We start from the raw sequence: 19,709 nt of genomic DNA on the forward strand, positions 1-19,709 counted from the left end.
AAACAGACTGCGCTGTTACGCCACCTCGCGTTCTCTAACATCCCTTTGCACTACTTTTAAGAACGTTTATTGTAAGCGTTGCTCACATTGTTGAAGCTTTGATTCAGCTCACAAATCCACTTGGAAAGTACATGTAATTTGCATTTACACTAAACACTGCTAAAGTTCATTCACATCACTTAGTTGAAATAGTTTGTGTTTAATATATATATATATATATATATATATATATATATATATATATATATTTAATTTCTTTATTTTCTTAAATGTGTGTATAGTATATAGTATTTACAGAGTTTTGACTTTTAGTTTTAGGTAGCCTACTTTTTCTTATTTGTAAGTCGCTTTGGATAAAGACGTCTGCTAAATGACTAAAAGTAAAGTAAAAGTAAAGTAATAACTGTCATACAATCTAATAATGAAGTAGTCGTAGTAGTAGTAGTAGTAGGCTATTTTTCACACCATTTGGTCAATACAAGGTTCTGGGTTCAATGACTCGGGCTTGTTCAAAAGATCCACTTTGACCGACTTGTTCTTATTCATTCAGTCCGATTCAAGAACGACTCGTTTAGACATTTTTTTGTAATTTACTGAAAAGATTCGATTCGTTCAATATTTGCAGATAGCTGGGAAGTCTTCTTTACAAAGAATGCGTGAGGAAAGTTTACGGCACAAAAAAAAAACAATAGAGAAGTAGGCCAACTATTTTTCGCGATAGGCTATATACCAAGCTGAAAACAGACGTGGAAACGGCATTCTTTATAGGGCACGTTTGGGGCGTCAAAACAAACGTTTACGTCTTCGTCGTACACTACGCACGCTCTCAGCTGTCTCTGTAGGAGTCATGTGGATCTGTGTTGTAATGCTCGATACAGAGATCCGTGAAACGTCTCTCAGCAAAGCTGTGTGTCTGGGCTGATGCGCTGAATGACATGGCTTATGGGGAGCATTAAAGGCTCTCTGTCCCATTTAGTTGAGCTCAATAGCGATGAGCACAGCGGAGTCTGATCCGGATGCTGCACCGCGTCCCCTCCGCACACTAGTGCACGGCTTCAATATCCTCTGTCACGGTCTCGCTTTCAGGATCATCGAGGAGGTGATTGACTCCCACCCCAGACATCTGATGCCAGTGGACATATTTTCAAGACATGGTTTTGTCAGATCTGTACCCGAGGTGCAATTGCTGCAGTGAGAAAAAATATGGCCTGCCTCTCTAACCTATATTTATCATTTTATTTCCCACCAAACTCTCGACGTCCACTTAAGGATAAGAACCCAGATTTTCACAAGCACATCTGCTATGTTGATTTGTAGGTGTTTGAATGAGCTGTGCCGTTGTGAGGGACTGGAGTGGGCAGTTTCATCACACTGCCACTCCACCACATGAATGAGGACTGTGGCCTGTTAAATTAAACAGTTATGAATGTGGGTGAATCACCACCCACTTCTTGAGCCTTCATTCTGGTGATTAAACAGAAACTTTATGTAGCTATATACACTTTTTCTTCCTGCAGATTGATTGTGATCTAATATTTTGTATTACAGATATTTGGGAGACTGAGTGTGTTATTACCGGTAGTATAATCCTATAATCCTGTATCATTATTTTATTTATTTATAAAAAAAAAAAAAACTCCCTACACTGCAAAATTAATTAGTTATTAATAAAGACACTAACAATATATTATTAGAAATATATAGCTACACTAATAAACAAAGGTTTAAGGTCAGTATGTTTTTTTCAGTAAGAGTGCATTAAATTGAAAGTCATTAAAGACAGAATGTTACAAAAGATTTCTATTCAAATAAGTTCTGTTCTTTTTAACTTTTTTTCATCAAACAAAACAAAACACTGTCAACTGTGAAAATAAAAATACCAGAGCAGCAAATCACCATATTAGACTGAGTTCTGAAAGATCATGTGACATTGGAGTAACGGCTTCTGAAAATTCAGCTTTGCCATCACAGGAATAAATGACATTATAAAATATATTTTAAAATGTAATAATATTTCACAGTGTTACTGTTTTTACTGTATTTTGTTTAAATAAATTGGACAGCATTGAAGAATTTTTTCAAAAACATAAAAAAAAAAAAATCTTACTGGCCCCAAACTTTTGAATGGTAATACATTACTAACACAAAAACAAACCAAGAAATCTAAGCAGTACATTTGTATGGATTCAGTCACTGTTTGTTTCAATGATGGTCTGTCTTGCGTGGATTAAAGCTGTCCTTACCATTTGTTTAACTTTTGTAGTGTGATGTTTCTATCTGTTAATTAGCCCTTTATCCAGAATTTGGCCAAATACTAGAGTAAACTGGAACCATTCAAGTACCACAATGGCACCAACAAATACCACAAGCCACCACCATAGCGATATCTTGCTGACTCTTTTTTTGTAAACTCGCAAAGACAAAATTATTAACTGATGGATATCTAATTCCGGAACTCTCTGCAGTATCTCATGATCTGAAATCATGTGGAATGGGTGTCGTTGTCCATTTCATGGAGTGTTTGGCAGCTTTTAGACAAAATGAAGCTACAAGCAGTCATGCAGGGACATGAAACAACCCCCATGTTTCTAAAGGGCTTTATCTTTGTTTTTTTTCAGACAAATAGAGGAGTTGTTTTAGATAAGCGTACAATAAAAGGCTCAGGTTTCCAAGTAAGTGACTGCATCATCACACAGTCTTTGAGAGTCATGTCACTAAGTGCCTCAAATGTGTGATTGTAGATGATAAACATTTTAAATTGGTCACAGTGATTAATAAAAAATCAAAATAAGAGATAAAATAAATCAGTATATTTTATTCAGACACTGTTAAATGACTACTGGCCCTAAAGATCAAAATGCACAGCTATGCCATTCTACGCATCCAGATGTTGTGCACAATACGAAGTCAGAAATATATAAGATTAAAACTGCTTTAATGTAGATGAAATTAGAGGCTCCAAGTGCTTTTTAATACATTTAATTGGAGAGCGGTGCACAGGAACTGGTTGCGGGTTTTCTGGTGACGTGGTCATAAATGACAACATGCACATATAGGTCACATTGGACAGGAGTTCGGACGGAGCTATCGCCAGGTGTTGCCTGTTGGATTAGAGAAATAATAATTAGGATTAAGCTGATTGAAGTGTTTAAAAATGTGAACAGTTTTATTTATTGGATAGTTTTTGGTATGTCAGATCAAATTTATAGCAATAGAAGAAAGTACTTCATAACTGTTTTCTCCATAATGGATGAAAACTACTTTACTAATGTCTAAATCTGTTCCATACAAGTTCTACTTAGAGGAGACAAACATTATTCACTGCACATTGTCAACTCCACTGATCTTATACAGACATTGTGTATTTAATTACATTCAATTAATACATTCAATAATATAGTTTCATTTAGATTTTGAATGCAATTTACATTTCTATTTATATTACTAAAGGAGAGGGAAAAAACATGTCTTGCAGTATAAATGTGATTTGATGTTTAAACATCAGTTTGGGTGTGACTTTAAAATATGGACTCCATAGGGTGCCTCCACCAAGAATAAATAAGGTCTTAAGCCAGCTGGGATCTGTTATTAAAGGGTAACTGTCAGAAGATTTAGGTCTAAGATTTATTCTATGTATTTACTGTACATTTTGTCTGGTCTAACATACACATTTTATTTAGAGCAAGGATAAATGCAAACATATGCTGAACATTCCCCAAAAATGAAATAAAGCAAATCAAAAGCATTAGCCAACATATTTTCATCAAACGCGAACATAACCCAAAGAAGAAGAATTTGGGTTTATAATTTTGAAACGTTCACAAAATTGGCTATATCTAATGGGGCGATAAAACAAACAAACAAACAAACAAATCAAATTCAGGGTTTAATATGTCAGAATTCCGCCAGTTTGTATGAAAGAATGCATCCACATGGGCAATGAGGTCATGCCTGGTGGGGGCCTGAGGTTGGATTCTGGGTGCACGGGCGGTTTCAGCGTCTGGGTTCCTTAGCCTCCCCTCGTTTTTAATAGCTGGCCTGGTCGGGGTGTGCTCGACCACAGGCAATACTCGCCTCTGCCATTTCGCCCTCAACGAGGCAGCCTGGGTGAGTTTGTGTTCAAAGAGGCCAGTCTGCAGCGTTGCCTCTTTTCCAAAATAGCATGCACTCATAGCTCCTGGGCACACAGGCAAAAAAACAGTGGCGCAGGTTCCAGGACTGAAATTCGCGGTTCCTTCTAACCCACTCTAATGGATATTTCCAGATATTGGAACAAAAATGCTACCCAGGTGCAACAATACTATTTTTCCACTTCACACAGAAGCTATTTGATATCACGACAGAAGGGTAAAAAAAAAAAAATTAAATGCATGAACATTTCTACATGATTATCTGCCATAGTCAACTGATTAGGCACTGCATCAAAAATGAGTAGTATTGGAGAAGATACTATGTTCCTTTGTAAATCGTATTTCGGTCTTGAGTTATTCATTAAACAAATACTCAGCTAAACATAGTTCAGGTGTTCATTTACTCATGGATGTTAAATGAGAGCTGAGAGAGGTCAGCACTCTCTGTTTACCAGTGTCTGCTGAGATCAAACATGCTCACCTCTGGGTCAACATTCAAGATTTTCCTGTCGTTCTTGCACTTGAAGAGCAGGCCGCTTGGATTCTCTGTCATTACCTCATAGTTTGAGCTGGCATTATGTTTGGCCACCTGTGTTCCCCAGTTGTAGAAGCTGAAGATAAAGTTAGGGTTAATAAGTTTATAATGGTCTAAAGATAATAAAATGCAGGCTTTAAAGGTGTTGACAGAAAAACTCTACAGTGTGGATGAATGGAATATAGTGTATATAAACTACAGTAAAAAAAAAAAAAGAAAAAAAAAAAAGTTTTTTTTTCACCTGTCAAAATGTCAGGCTGTGTCTTGTCACAAAAAGATGAAATAACACATTTGTTCCCAGTTTGATAAAAGGTCTGCTTGGAAAGCCAGGTGTTATGTTGTATGAGGAATTCAATCTGTTCAATGTCTTAGACTCCAAAATAAAGAGTCAGTGCCATTCATTTTGTTTCTCTATTCTAGTTCTACACTGTTGATACAAGTGACAAGAGAACAATTATTCTCTTGACATCCACAAAATTACAAGTGAGGGTTGCTTTCTGAAACACCTTTATGGAAAATGACTGAAAACAACTTCAATGGCTGGAGAACGTATTCAATTAAAAGAAAGGAAACAAAGCACTATTATTTTTTAACTGCAGAAACTAAATCTAATGGGGAAATGTATTAAAGGTACAGCTATTAAATGTATTAAGCACAAATTGCAAGACTTCTGGATTTTTCTGTGTGAGAAAGTATCAGAAATGCAGGGTTTTACTTTTTAACAACAAGGACTAAAACACGGTGTACTGTAAATGTAAAACAAGTTTAAGATTTGTATATTTTGTCCCTCTTAAAAAAAATAGGGCACAATGTACTGTGTAAATAAGAAAAAATCTGTATTGATTGTTTTACCTGAATTTAGAGTTTACCTGTTTTAGGGTTAAAGGAAATGTCCATAAATGTAACAGATAATGTCCTGGCAGAAAATTACCAGTACCTTTTCTGCCTTTTCTGTTTTTATTACAGTGTATTTGCTTAATTTTTTCATGTGAATTCTTAAATTTTGTTTAAGGTTTGTTACTTGGAAAGGTAGCCATTTTACTATTTTAGCCTTTGGCATGCTTTTTGGACAGAAGTTTCACTAACATATCAGTTTTCCTCTAACTGAACACAGAGACTCTTGGATATTTATTTGAATATATGTTCAAGAATAGATGTCCAGCTTCAAAAATCTGTGTTCACACATGAGCTTCTACAAAGCTTTCAAGACATTCCAGACTAAAGAGTAAAAACACACTCTCACAGCTACAACCAAAAAATTCCTCTGTCTGCACTGATCAATGTAAATATTGAGACCCGGCAGGCCACTCTAAATGGCACAGGGAATAGATCTAAATGTAATTAACGCACGCAATGAGCAATAATGAAAAAAAGAGACTGTCTGGCCCGTGTTAGTGGTTCTCATCACAAGCTCAACTGCTGGAAGACAGCTGCTTTGCAGAAACACCAATTCCAAATGTCACACACTGAGGCAGCGAGGGTTGCTCAAATGGACCTCAGTTTTTCCCAAGCAGTAGTTTGTGGTCCAAGAACAAAGCTGGACTTTGGGGAGAGGCTCTTTATAAGTCCAAGGGAGAGGCACATGGATGCAAGAGCAATTCATTCTCTGTCATGATAACACTGTGGACGTCAGCCAAAGCTTTATACATTTTGCACTGCTGCAATCCTGCTAAAACATTTTACAGATGCTGTTTATAAGAAGTTATGACATTAACCTCAAGGATATAAATCATTGCCTTTTGGGATACGATCCTCATTGAGTTGATTTCAAGCTATGGAGGATTTGGTTCAGTAGCAATCCCTGATGCAGTATAAAGAGACTCGGACATTTGGACACTGAGACATTTAATTTAATGATCTAATAAATAACTAATATGTCTATTAACTAGACCATGGATTAATGTCATTGTGGTGTCAAGTAAACAAATTAAACATATGTTCTGAGTCCTAAAAACACCAGAAGACGGATGCTCTGGATCAGCTCTTTACACAGTGCTCTGCAGGCCCATCCTATGGCTGTACCATCTTGAAAGAACTCCAGTTTATCATAATTTATTACATATGGCTCTGTGTGTAAGAGAGAGTACGCACGATGGAAAGACACCTCACATTTCCCTGTCTGCTATTTCCTGTCAAGGTGACCAGAAACCATGGTGCTGGTCACCAAAGCAAACAAAAGAGAGCTTGAAATGAAAAGACTGGCTAATAAGATGTAAACAAAAAGTAATGGTCTGAATTAAACATTCTCACAGGGTCTGAGCTTGCCATTTTACATCACAGGAAAGACTTCCTTCGGTTTGCCATCGGAGTGACTGCTGTCACGGTAAACATGGCAGACCCTCACAAAGAGCGAGATTCTGTGGAGAAATACAGTGATGCATGAAATGACAAGTTTAGCTCTTGCTCGGTTTGCCTTTGAAACAAACTTTCTAGTCCTATATAGAGTTCTCATCAAAAAAATAGAAAGTCCTCACTTTTCTTCTCTCCATATGGATTGTAACATATACAAAATGTAAAACTTTGTGAGGGACTTAGAAGGAAGGATGCATATTCACTTCCTCCTTTTTAAAATAAGGTTTGACAGCATTTTCTGTGTCTATTTATACTGAAACGCCATATAGCAATTAGCATTTTTGGGTTGACCACTTTTATGCAATGGTGAACCACATACTTTTGGTCGAAGAAACAGGACAGATGTGAGATATTTTAACAGAGAACATGAAAAGATGGGCATAAAAATGCTACAAAGCCTTTAAATTTTCGAGTCAGAGGAAGCTCGAAGACCGGCTGGGCTTTCTGAGCATTTGGTCTATTTTGTGATTGAAAACGCATGAGTGCGGCAACACATGTGATTTGAACATATTCTTTGGCACTTTTGGTCCCTTTTTTCCCTGCAGAGATGTCACCTGGTAACATGAAATGCTTAATATTCATAGCGCAGCTGATTGGCACCCCACCCACACTAACTTACAAAAGTGTGAAAGACCTGGGCTTTGTGGAAACAATTATTGTGACGTTAATAACAGGTCTGCGTCTTTACCATTACACTACACAACACCGACAGAGAAAAGGATGTTTGTGTACTTCAGTGCTCCATGGTTACCAAACTAAAGCCTGATGGAGAGTTTTAAGAGTGTTTTAAAAATCCACCAGCTGTAACTTTATGGATCAAGGAGAAAGAGAATAGTCTGGGTGGTAACCTAGAATTAGTGAGAAATCTGTAAAGGTGCTGCTTAGAGTCAATCTAACCAAAAGAATTCAGTCTTATATAAAGAGGGTACATTTTCTATCTATCCACCTTTCCATCTAGGTATGACTTTCCTTCTGCTTTACTAAAGGCTTGGCGATGGTCCTCAGCTGGTGGCCATAACTTTTGTACTTTTTATTTTTGTGGTGAGGCAGTCAAAGTCTGTCAGCTGTAGTGTGGATTCATGCATCTGTACGAGAAGAACACAGCATCTGCTCCATCTTAGTGGCAACCACAAGCACTGCCTGTTATTGTTCCCGTGAGAAGGATGATGGAGGAAAGAGAGAACAGAGAGAGAGAGGGACTAAAAGAGAAACAGAGAGAGAAAGAGAAATGGGGCTGAGAGTAACAGGAAATGAGAATGCTTATGCTGTAGTGTACTTCCTTTACTTACCCTGATTAGATCATGTGCTGTGGCAGTTAAGATGTGGATATACAAACACAAATATGCCTGGCTATGCTCGCATACTGGATATACCAGCTTTAAATGTCTTAAAAACCCAATATTATTACATTTAGTTTAATCTTACATATAAGTACTGCAGACTCAGTGTTTTACCTTGTTTACATATTGTTTATTTTACTATATTTATTTGGGGTTCATCATATTTTTTATTCATAAATATATGTACATCTACACTATGTCATTCAGAAGTTTGGGGTTAGATATTTTTGAAATATATTTTATGTTTAACGTGTTTTATGTTTGATAAAAGCACAGTAATACAATTTAAAACAGTATTGTGATATTTTATTACAATATAAAATAACCATTTTCAATGTTAATATAAAATGTAATTTATTCTTGCAAGGGCACAGTTGAGTTTTCATCAGCCAGTCTTCAGTATCACATGATCCTTCAGAAATGATTATTGAATTATTAAATAACGTTTCTTTATTATTATCAGTTGAAAATGCTTTCTGCAAGTGTTTTTTTTCAAGATTCTTTGATGAACAGAAAGTTTAAAGAACAGCTTTTATTTGAAACAGACATTTTTTGTATGATTATAAATGTTTTTACTGTCATTTTGACGCATCTTTGTTGAATAAAAAAGATGTCTCTTCCTCCATTATGAACAGAAAGTCTGTTTTGCTTTCACTTTATTACTTGCATATTGATATTTTGGCGAGGATATCCTTTTTAGAAAGACAAATGCTTCAGGGATCAGAAGGATGCATGCACATTAATCTGAGAACATCTAACCTTTGAGATGTTCAGTAGCACATCTACTAAAACGATAGTAACCGGAAATCATCATGGATGGCTCATAATATAAGTAGGCTTACCTTAAGTCAGTTGGTTTTGGCATAAGCCTTTTCTTTCCGCTGAAATATGGTTCAAAGTCTTCAGATTTTAGTCGGTGGGAGTAGTCTATATACCCAGATATTTCCTGTCCGTGAGAATTTCGGTCCCTTATGAAAATGATGGACTGCAAGAAAAACAGTAGGACATACTGTATAAATAATCTGGAGTGCAGTATGCTATACTGACAAACTAGACAAAGGAGAGATATAAATCATTGCTATAGGGAAGATTCTGTTTCAAATGTACCTTTAATAAACTTGTGTAACAGTCCATACCATGAATCAGATTTAAAAAAAAGAGGAACTCTGCACATTTCGGAGTTCAGTCAGCAGTTGTTTTGTCTGGATGCTAATGATGAAAGAATAACTTCCAACCACATCTGCTGTGAAGAGGATCTTTGTTTTGGCTTGTCTGTCTGTTTACCTCTAAGAGAAACCGAGAGACAGAGTCACACTTCTTTTGTGAAATCATCCTTTTTGATAGCATAGTCAATGATATTCCATTTGCATTTCTATCAGATCCCTGGCCATCTGTGGATTTCCCTTACACGTGCAGGATAAAAGTGAGATAACTAGCACTGCAGACTTGAAAAGGAATGGTCCTCCTTTAGATGCTTTAAACAGATGCTATCGGGTTCACAGCTGGCCAGGGGCTGATCTAGCTACCTTATCTGTGGCTTTTGCGCTCCCCCGTCAGTCTTGAAAAGAAATCATCAGGCAAAGATGAGGAATTACAGTGGGTAGAGCAAGGATTGGAGATCGTCTTTCGATTGCAGAAGAGGAACCAAAACCCTCTAACCCACAGTCACACAATGGCAGAAAGGTTTCCTCTCGCCCTTATAAGTCCACAGGCCAAGTGATAAAAACAGATCTGTGGAACTGACTGTTTCCATTGGTTTCCCGTAGTCCAACAGAACAGGTGTTGTACCTTCAAGAAGTTTCCCCTTTTACTGTATCTGATAAAGAAACAGCCTCTTACGCGAAAACATTACTTACAGACTATGTCAGTAACGAATTAACTGTACTGACAGTATAAACAATTTGTAAAAGTCTACTTCGCCAAAACTACACAAAACTACAATCTGGTCTTTGCCTCTTTCTACATTAATAGGGATACACAATGTTTTGGTACCATGCCTATTTTTGATTTATTATTTTAAAAATTTTACTAAACATTTTATTTTAGCTTTCACTTTTTTCAGTTTTTTATTTATTTAGACAGAATAGTAAACAATACCCAAAAGTTTGGGATCAGTAAGAGGTTTTTGAAAGTAATCTCTTATGTGTCACAAACGCTACATTTATTTGATCAAAAATACAGTAAAAACTAAAATATTGTGACATATTATTACAATTTAAAATATTTTTTTTATTTTATTTTAATATAATAATATATTCCCGTGATGCACAGGCATAATTTTCTGCAGCCATTACTCCAGTCGTCAGCGTCACATGATCCTTCAGAAATCATTTTATTTGGTGCTCAAGCAAAATTCATCACTGTTGAAGAGAGCTGTGCTGCTTAATATTTTAGCAGAAATGGTGACACCTTTTTTAGGCTTTTGATAAACCTAGCTGTATGAAAGTATTAATTTCTTAAAAAAAAAAAAGAAGAAATTTACCATCTTGCTGAACCCAAACGTATATGAACAGTACTGCAAGTATATACATTTTAATGAAAATAATCATCTTTACAAATCGGCCAGAATTTTTTATAATGTTGGTGTATCTCTAAGTATTAATTTAATAGTCTAACTCAAAATCAGCAATTTTGCAATGCATCTAAAAAATGTGTGCTGCATCTGTTTTGACTGGATTGATGACTGAAGAAAGCAAGTTACACTCACAAACCCTCTCTTGAGCACTGTGGCACTGAATGAAGAGAACACACTCGACCTAAACTTTTATTACCAGTCTGGCTGGTTCATGAGGATGTTTCCTCCGGTAGGATTTACCAATGACGCATTTCTTTCAAGGTTTGGACGTGTGTGTCAGGGAGGTATGGTGGCACCCTCTCGAATGGATAACACTTTGGAAAGGAAAGCAGGGCCTCTTGGTGCTCTCCGCCTGGGAACAATCCTGCACTGTCAGGGAGGCTTGCAGGTGTCTAAGGGTGTCAGCTGGCCTCTGTTTATTATTGGTGGGCTGTGCTTTAGGAGGAATCCCAGGCCATCACTAACAACTGTGTAAATTTGTCGGGGTAATGAAAACATGACCTGGATGAGAGGAATGCTTGAGGTCAGAGTCTTTTTTTTTGGCAGCCTTACCCTTGTCCCTCTTTAGGTGTTCTTTGAGGGGGGGGGTTGCTTATTTTACTTGGACGTGACGTCACATAGTGGGGCTTGTGTAATAGATGCAGCGGTGAGTCCAGATGTGCTGAGGTGTTCTGCTTCTGTTAGGATCAGCCAGAATCGCATTTGGTCTTTAGAAAACTAAGAGGGCCTGGAAGTGCTCTACAGGGTCACAGGATTTCAAACAAAAATCCTCTAAATGGGCAACACGATACACATTTTATCCTTTTAGTCAGAACATAGATATTACGCCACCTTTGAACTCACATAACCACCCACTTGCCATTATCCTAGGGCTGAGAATATAGGCACAAAAGCTGAATATGAGACAAAACTACAGAATGTCACATTTTATTATTGGGTGATTCAACACATAGATGTTTTACCAGCTAAGAAGTTCAGCACTTTTAGAGTTTCATCCCCCTATCTGATGTGAGCATAAGTATTGGGACTCACAGGTCTTTCTAAGTGATCAGCTGTGTCCTGTTGCATTAATTCTTCAGATATTAAAAGCAGGAAATGTGTCGTATCAGTTATATCCATTACTTCTGCATTCTGAATCTTGCAATCGATGATGACACACACAAACCAGGATGAAGATGAAGGAGCTGACTTTGAGAGAAAAGCAAGCAATTTGTATGCTAAAAGAAAAGAGGAAGTCAATTAGAGCTATAGCAAAAACAAAGGGCATGGAGAAATCAAGAGTTTGGAAACCACCAGCAACCAATAACTACCTGATCGGCTGAGAAAACAACAGTAGTTGATGACAGACAAATCATAAAAGCTGTGAAAATGAACCCTAAAAGACGTGTCTGTAAATTCACCAACAACTTCTAGAAAGCTGGGGTGATGCTCTGACAATTTACTGTCCTCAGGAGACTTTGACACAGAATTACAGATGCTACACAGCAAGATGCAAACCTCTGACCAGCACCAAAAATAGAAAGCAAGATTAGAGTTTGCAAAAAAGCACAAAGGTGAGCCAGAAGAGTTTTGGAACTGTGTTTATGGACCGATGAGACTAACTTTAACTAAGTGATTGGAACGCAAAAATGTGGAGAAAAAAAAAGAGAACTGCAAATTATTCCAAGCATACAGCCTCATCTGTAAAGCATGCTGGAGGTGGTGTCATGGCATGGGCATGCATGGCTGCCTCTGGAACAGGCCCTCTCAACTTTACTGATGACTTAATGTATGATGAAAGTAGCAGAATGAATTTAGAAGGGTACAAAACCATCTTGCCTACCAATATTCAAGAAAATGCCACCAGATTCATTGGGAAGTGCTTCATATTGCATCAGAACAATGACCCAAAATACCCTGCCAGTTCAGTTAATGAATTTATAAGGGCAAAGAAATGGAAAGTCTTAGATTGCCCAAGTCAATCTCCAGATTTAAATCCGATTTAACATGAATTTCACCAGCTGAAGAGGAGAGTAAAGGCAGAAACTCCCCAAAACAAGCAACAATTGGAATTGGCTGCATTAAAGGCTGGGAAAAGTATTTCAAAGGATGAGACCAAGAGTCTGGTGATGTCTATGGGTCACAGACTCACTGCTGTGATTGTGCGCAAGGGATCTGGAACTAAATAATAGCTTTTAATCTTTTATATCTGCCTTATGTTCAACTGTCCCAATACTTATGCTCACATCAATGAGTGGGAGGAACTCTAAAAGTGCTGTTCTTTTTATTGGTGCTGAGTTTTTGGCTCAAGGTCTGCATTTAAAGTCACGCCAGAGGTGTTCAGCTGGGATCAGGACTTGGCTTTCCTTAGACCAGTCAAGTTCTTCCACACTGACTTAATCAATCATGTCTTTTTGAACCGTGTCTTATACACAGAGGCACTGTCATGTTAGAATAGAAAAGGGTCCTGTCCAAACTGTTGCTATAAAATTAGAAGCACACAATTCCCTAGAATATCATTATATGCTTTAACATTAAGATTTGTACTCATAGAAATTACTAAAGTAGTCAAATATGTTCATTAGAAGGGGGTGACCCAATACTTTTGGCAATATAGTGTATATATATATATATTATATATATTATATATATATATACACATTATATAGATAGATAAAACGGATAGTTCCGGTCCTTGATTCTGATTGGTTTAACAAGTTCAAAGCTGTTGTAAATTACTCCAGAAACATACAGCTTTGTTTACATTTGTGTGTTGCTCGGCAACCACTTTGTTGGAACCACAACCGTTTCTGAGGATCTACATTGTTTGGCGGAAGAATAATGTTTTTATTAATATCATTACACTTTATTTGCTCGGTTTTATTTTGTGAAACCTTACTACTTATATGGAATAACCATTTTATAAAAGCAAGCCCCATGAAGCCATGGTTTACAGTGAATTTATAACAGCTAAGGGGGTTGTAGGCACTCCGCTTCGCGTTGGGTGGTTCTTGGCCTCCACGTCGTGCGTTTAAAATCCTTTAATGCACGGCAAACTAATGATTTACATTGTTTTACATATACATATTGGTAAATATTAAAATAAATATATTATAGAACAAATTATATAATATATACATATATTTATACTGTGGAAACATCCAGGTATATATATATGTATATAAAAAAAAACACACGTTTCCTGAGGAATTTTCTTAGCCTGCATGGGGAAGAAGGCTGTAATTCTGTACATGTGATTTAAATTTTGCCAACATATGCATGAAACTTTGAACACAGAAGAAGTATAAATGTTTAATGTGTTTAATAGTGCTTCTTGAACAACTGACGTGTTTAGGGGTTTTTAGAGCTTTTTTCCTAACCATTTCAAACCTGGTTAGCCTATATAGCTAAGAATCAGTGTGCATTTAAAATGGTTTAAAAATCTCAATACAGGACACGACCACAGAGTGGCTACAACAAATGACTGAATGAATTTGGCAGCGTTTAACATCTTTTTTAATATCTCTGACAGACTTAAAGAGTTTCTGTAAAAATGTATGCAATACGAATGAAAATAAGCAAAAGATGCTGCTTCCTTTTTCTTATAATGACAGGGTGTGTCAGAAGACAGATGTCCTGGCTCGAGGAACAAAAATGTACAACTTAACCATACCGAAAGACTGGTTGCTCATTTTGACAGCTGGACATTCAAATCTGGATTTACTTTGAGAATGTCTGAGTTTTAAAAATAGTTTGATATATATTCGCAAGAAGAAACTGAGAGAAGGAAAGAAAAGAAAGTAATCAAAACTTGTTACCGTAGGACAGCAAATTCAAAGCAGGTGGTGGAACTGTGACAGGACTTTTTGGGAAATACAGAAATAGGATTGTGTCGAGTTATGTGGTTGTGAGAAGAAAAGAATGTACGTCAAAAAATCCCAAAAAAGAAAAAAAGGAGGAAAGGACAAAATAAGGTTGTTTATACGGAGGTCGAAGGGGAGATGGGATTTAAGCAAATGTTTACTCATGTGCTCGGCTTTTCCAATCATAAACACATTGCTTGGGTGTTTGTGCAAGAAAATAAACAGAGCCTGAGCAGGTGTCCTCTGGCCATCTACAAAACACCCTGAAAAGAGCTGGTGTTCCACTCTGAGGACTGAGATGGGCCTTGACAACCGTGGACGCTGCCAAGTGTGGAGGGAGCCAAGTGAGGAATCAGTTAGGCAGAGAGCTAAAAAGTAAAGACCAAACCACCAAATACGTGGCTTTAACCAAGGGGTCAAGATTTGGCTGGTTAGAAGCATGGTTAAGACAGCCCCTGCTGGTAAATGCTGTAACTACACAATTATGGAGGCAAAAAAGCATCTTTTCTTAGTAGCTGGCCATTAAACATTAATCAGCTATTTTCCAAGCAACACATAAATTATTGATTATTGAGGTGCTCTTTAAAGCTGTATGATACAATCAAGATGAAAAATAAGTTTTACTTTGATTCAGTGATTAAACAGTCTGAAAAAATAGACATGCTCATGCATTTGTAAAGAAGGAATCCATGCATAAATTGCAAGAGGCACAGCTTTCAAAAACCAAATGCCTGTGCAACAGGTGGAAAATGTTCCAAACTGAGTAAAATCCATTTGAATGCTAAGTTCAGAGGTCTATATTGACGAGGAGTGTCAGTGTATCCGCTGTCTAGGGAAAAGTGTCTTAAATTATGGGCACAGCTAAGTTGTGTTGAGAATTACAGCTTCAAAAAACTAGCACCTGGGGTCAACAAAAGTGGCAGCACACAAATCAGTTGAGTTTAGGCCTCTTTTGAGATTTCCTACACCATTGTGAATCCACGCAGACAGCTTTCCCCAGCAGTGCTGCTACCACTACGGCCATTTTCCACATTCTTTTGGCTTCCATGTTACTTTTGGGAAAATTTAAGTTTATCTGAAACATGTGCAAAGCAGCACTGCCCTTGGGGACTTAGAGCTTCATATATGTGAACCTGTGAGAAACCTTTCCAAAGACTGACATTTATGGATTAAGTGCTCATCAATTTTATCAGATGCTTTCCTTTTCTTAAGTCATAACATTTTATGTTTCTTACACATTGTGGGGTAGTACTAAACACAGACAGGAAAAAAAAAACAAAAAAAAACACAGGTCATGGAGTAGTTAGATTTTCACAGTGTTCTGCTCTTTGTTTTTTCAAGTGTGAAGAACTTCAGATTTCTCTCAATAACTCAATCACAATATTTAACATAACACACCTTTTATTTAAGAAGGCATTGAAAATCGGGCTGGCTTGCTTGTGTGAACCTGGATCGCTTTTACAAACTAATGAAGAATTCTCTTTGGCTACAGAAGAAAACAATATTGTTTGTAAAGCTTGTCTTTATTACTGAAGCACACCACCTGCACAAGCGCATGAAGTGAAGGAAAGCAGAGGTGAACCAGAGTTGACCAAACACATGCAAAAATGCTAAACCTCAAATCTTGACAAACTCCTAAAGGTCATCAATTCACTGCATGAAAAACTCCGAAACAACATCATCATTTCCATGGTTTCATTAAGAAAGTGTATTTCACAATGACAAAATTGGAAAACAAACTTAACCGCTCTTCCATATATTCTTCATGCAAATACTGCAGGGCTTGAGATTTGAGTCATCTGAGCGAGCACACTTTATAGCTCATTTTCAAGGGAATTCCTTTTTGTTTCCTGCATTTAAAACACCCTTTTCCCCATTTAGATGAATCAGATGTTAAGTCAGAGACTTGTAAAGGAGATTAACAGCAAGATTACAACCTATACATATGCTGTCCTTGATGATTCAGGGTGCACATGACCAGCTGTAGTCCTGGGATTTGTCAAGATGGGAAAGTTTTATGAATCTGATCGTATGCAGGATGCATGGCTTGTTTTCATTAAACCTCCCCCTTGATTTTTCAGAGGATGTTGCTATATACTGGGCTCTGTATTTCTGTGGATTGCAGCTAGGTAACCAGACCTTTGTTGAACATTTACTTAATAAATCATTTTTGTTAAACAAGGGCATGCAAACAGTAGCCGTGTTTAACGATGAGTTAAAACCTAATCTTTTTGTCTCAGACATCGGCAGGGCCGTTGCTATGATTTTAACTTGGTACAATATTACAAGGTTTCCACTAGTGTTGAATCAAAGAACTGGGAGGAAAGTCTGACATAAGGGACCTCAAGATTTCTATGACTGGAGTAGAATGATAAATGAGTCACGTTACTAAAACTTAATGTTCTCGGGTTGAAACCACATTCACAGCTGCCATGTGTCCCTTGCCTGAATGTAGCAGGAACTAAGTGTAAAAATTAAGTTTGCAAAATTCTTCGGTTGGACATAAAAGGTGGCCACAAACAACTTTATTTTGGAATGCACTCCCTTCCTGTTATTTAAGAAGGATGTGTTAAACTGAGAGCAGAACAAAACAATGAAGCTTACATAGTATGGCGTTGGATGTAATTTAAACTTATACACTTAACAATAAGGTTCTATTTTTTAACATTAGATAACGACATTAGTTAACATGAATTAACCATGAACTAAAACAAAAGCAATTAAAGCATTTAGCCTATTAATCTTAATGTACAATTTTATTACATTACTCAATAGGCCTGAACTAAATGAACTAACAACAAACAAAGATTTAAAAATAACATTAATAAAGTTAAAGATTATTAAATAATGTTACAAATGTTCATTGTTATAGTTAATAGATTGACTAACTAACTAATGGGACCTTTTTGTAAAGTGTTACTGATGAGGTTACACTCTAGAAAGAAATAATGAGAAAGCAATTATGAACTGCTTTGCAAGCTTGCAATAACAGTTCATGGGGATATATGTCTTATTTTATCTAAATTGTCAAAACATTTCTGGGTTTTGACTTTTTTTCCCCCATTATTTTGCTAAATGCAATGACTGAAAAGTAGTTTGACCAATAGCTTGCAGGCATTGTACATAATTGGCCAATGGCATGCAGGCATGCAGATAAAAGCTAAAGGTGCCAGATAAAACCTGGACCAGACAATTCTGAAATCATGTGAAAGAGGATGTATGGTCACCCAAATAACGAGGCAGCTGGGGATATGCTGCAATTGATAGTTTACTTATCATCAGATGACTTCTACTAATTTCATATTTGACAGACTAATCATAGCTGTTTAATAGCACACTAAAAAGTTTTTAAATTAATATCCAATAAGCATTTCTCACTGTAAAATTCCAATAATCAAATGGTATAGCATTATCTGCATTCCAAAAGACACTGATATACACAATGTCCTTATGGGGTCAACTGTCAATCACTACTATTCGGAAGTCATTAAATTCATAACTGCTCTGCCTATGTCCGCTTTAACAATACAAGGTACACATTTAATATAGTTAACACACAGTGTGTCTTTTCTGGATCTTATTCTTCAAAAGGAACTTCAGGCCAGTATAGACTTATGTCTAAAGCATTGCAATCATAGTAATTACACAGTGCCTCTGGCCTAACCAAACTTACCCTCCTGTAATTAGGAGGGCCAGTCCCAAATGCACCGTGATAACATTCCTGCCTCGCACAGGACGTCTTCTGCCCTGCAGACTACGGACTCAGATTCTGTTCTAGATGCACATGAAGGTTCGTTTGCATGTTTTTTTCAGCATTTGACTGTTTACATTCAATGCCACACCTACAGTCCAACACAGAGAACAATCTGCAGGGACAGGGCAGAAGCTCATCATCATCACAGTGTTCTCCAGGCCACTTCAACTGTCTATTATAACAGCGGTTCATTATTCTCAGCTATTCTGAAAAAAAGAAAACACTTCTTTATCTCAGGTGAGATTTAATATCTCTGCTCATGAGCAGAAGGAAGGATCAGAAGGAAGTGCGATTACAAAATGCCACGGGAGGAGTTAAAAAGAGCCCACACAGGTGCAGGCAGCTTTTTTTTCCAAGGAGAGAGGAAGAGAGGGAGAGAAAGAAAAAAAAACAGTAAGGGGTAGTAGGGTGTTGTCCGCTCTGCCTCTTGTCAAAAACCCTTGAGAAGCAAATATTTTCCCTTCTTCTTTTTCTTGGAAAATGCTTTGCTTTTCACTATAGCACTGTGCAAAGGGTTTAACATATTCTACAAAATCTCACATTTTAACATACTGCACGGCTGCTCGGGACAACACACTGGAGTATTTTAATTGTTTTTAAGAGATATTCAGTCATAGCAAAGTTGAAGAGGAAAAGTATATAATGGCTGGTTAAGAAAACATTACTTTATATTTCATTAGCCCTTCATAACTATGTATTTTGATGAGAACAACAGAGCTCATTCCAACAAATTGAAGAAAATATTAGTTAAATATTAAAAGTTAAATACTGTACAGTAAAACTAAAAAAATCGAATAAATGTATTAAAACAATGTAATATATAACATGTTAAAATAAAAAACCCTTAACAACACTGTCTTTTTAACCATTTACTGTAACTGTCTGCCTTCATTTACAGACAGTGTGAAGTCATTTCTGCAGTGGTCAAACTGGTTTGAAAATAAGCCACACACAAGTTTTTTTTTTTTTTTTTTCAATGTGGTTAAAGACATCTTTGATGTTCTTGACCGTAAATTACACAATAGTGATGAAATGAGGTTGGGTGTTGTGATATTTACTGTACTGTTAGACGTTAAGGAATGCTTTTCATCTGCCCATTTGGGCCTGGGGGATTCATTTGGGGAATGCTAGGACTGCATTCAGAGTGGTCAAGTAATTTAGCTGCAAGCAAAGATTATTAC

The 19,709-nt window shown here is 36.9% G+C and overlaps 1 protein-coding gene across 1 annotated transcript in view; it reads right to left on the bottom strand.

Moving 5' to 3' along the window:
• Nucleotides 1-2,796: 2,796 nt before the first annotated feature.
• The window catches only part of LOC306870809 (cilia- and flagella-associated protein 299), a 50,492-nt gene continuing 33,579 nt past the window's right edge, over nucleotides 2,797-19,709 (bottom strand). The window contains exons 4-6 of the mRNA XM_079418236.1: nucleotides 9,200-9,342; nucleotides 4,612-4,741; nucleotides 2,797-3,101 (exon numbers count right to left, since the gene is read on the bottom strand). Coding sequence (XP_079274362.1) covers nucleotides 2,979-3,101; nucleotides 4,612-4,741; nucleotides 9,200-9,342 — 396 coding nt within the window. The 3' untranslated portion in view covers nucleotides 2,797-2,978. The remainder of the gene's footprint in view (nucleotides 3,102-4,611; nucleotides 4,742-9,199; nucleotides 9,343-19,709) is intronic.

Source organism: Barbus barbus (genome assembly GCF_936440315.1).
Source record: "Barbus barbus genome assembly, chromosome: 6".
In the NCBI taxonomy this organism is placed as follows: Eukaryota; Metazoa; Chordata; class Actinopteri; order Cypriniformes; family Cyprinidae; genus Barbus; species Barbus barbus.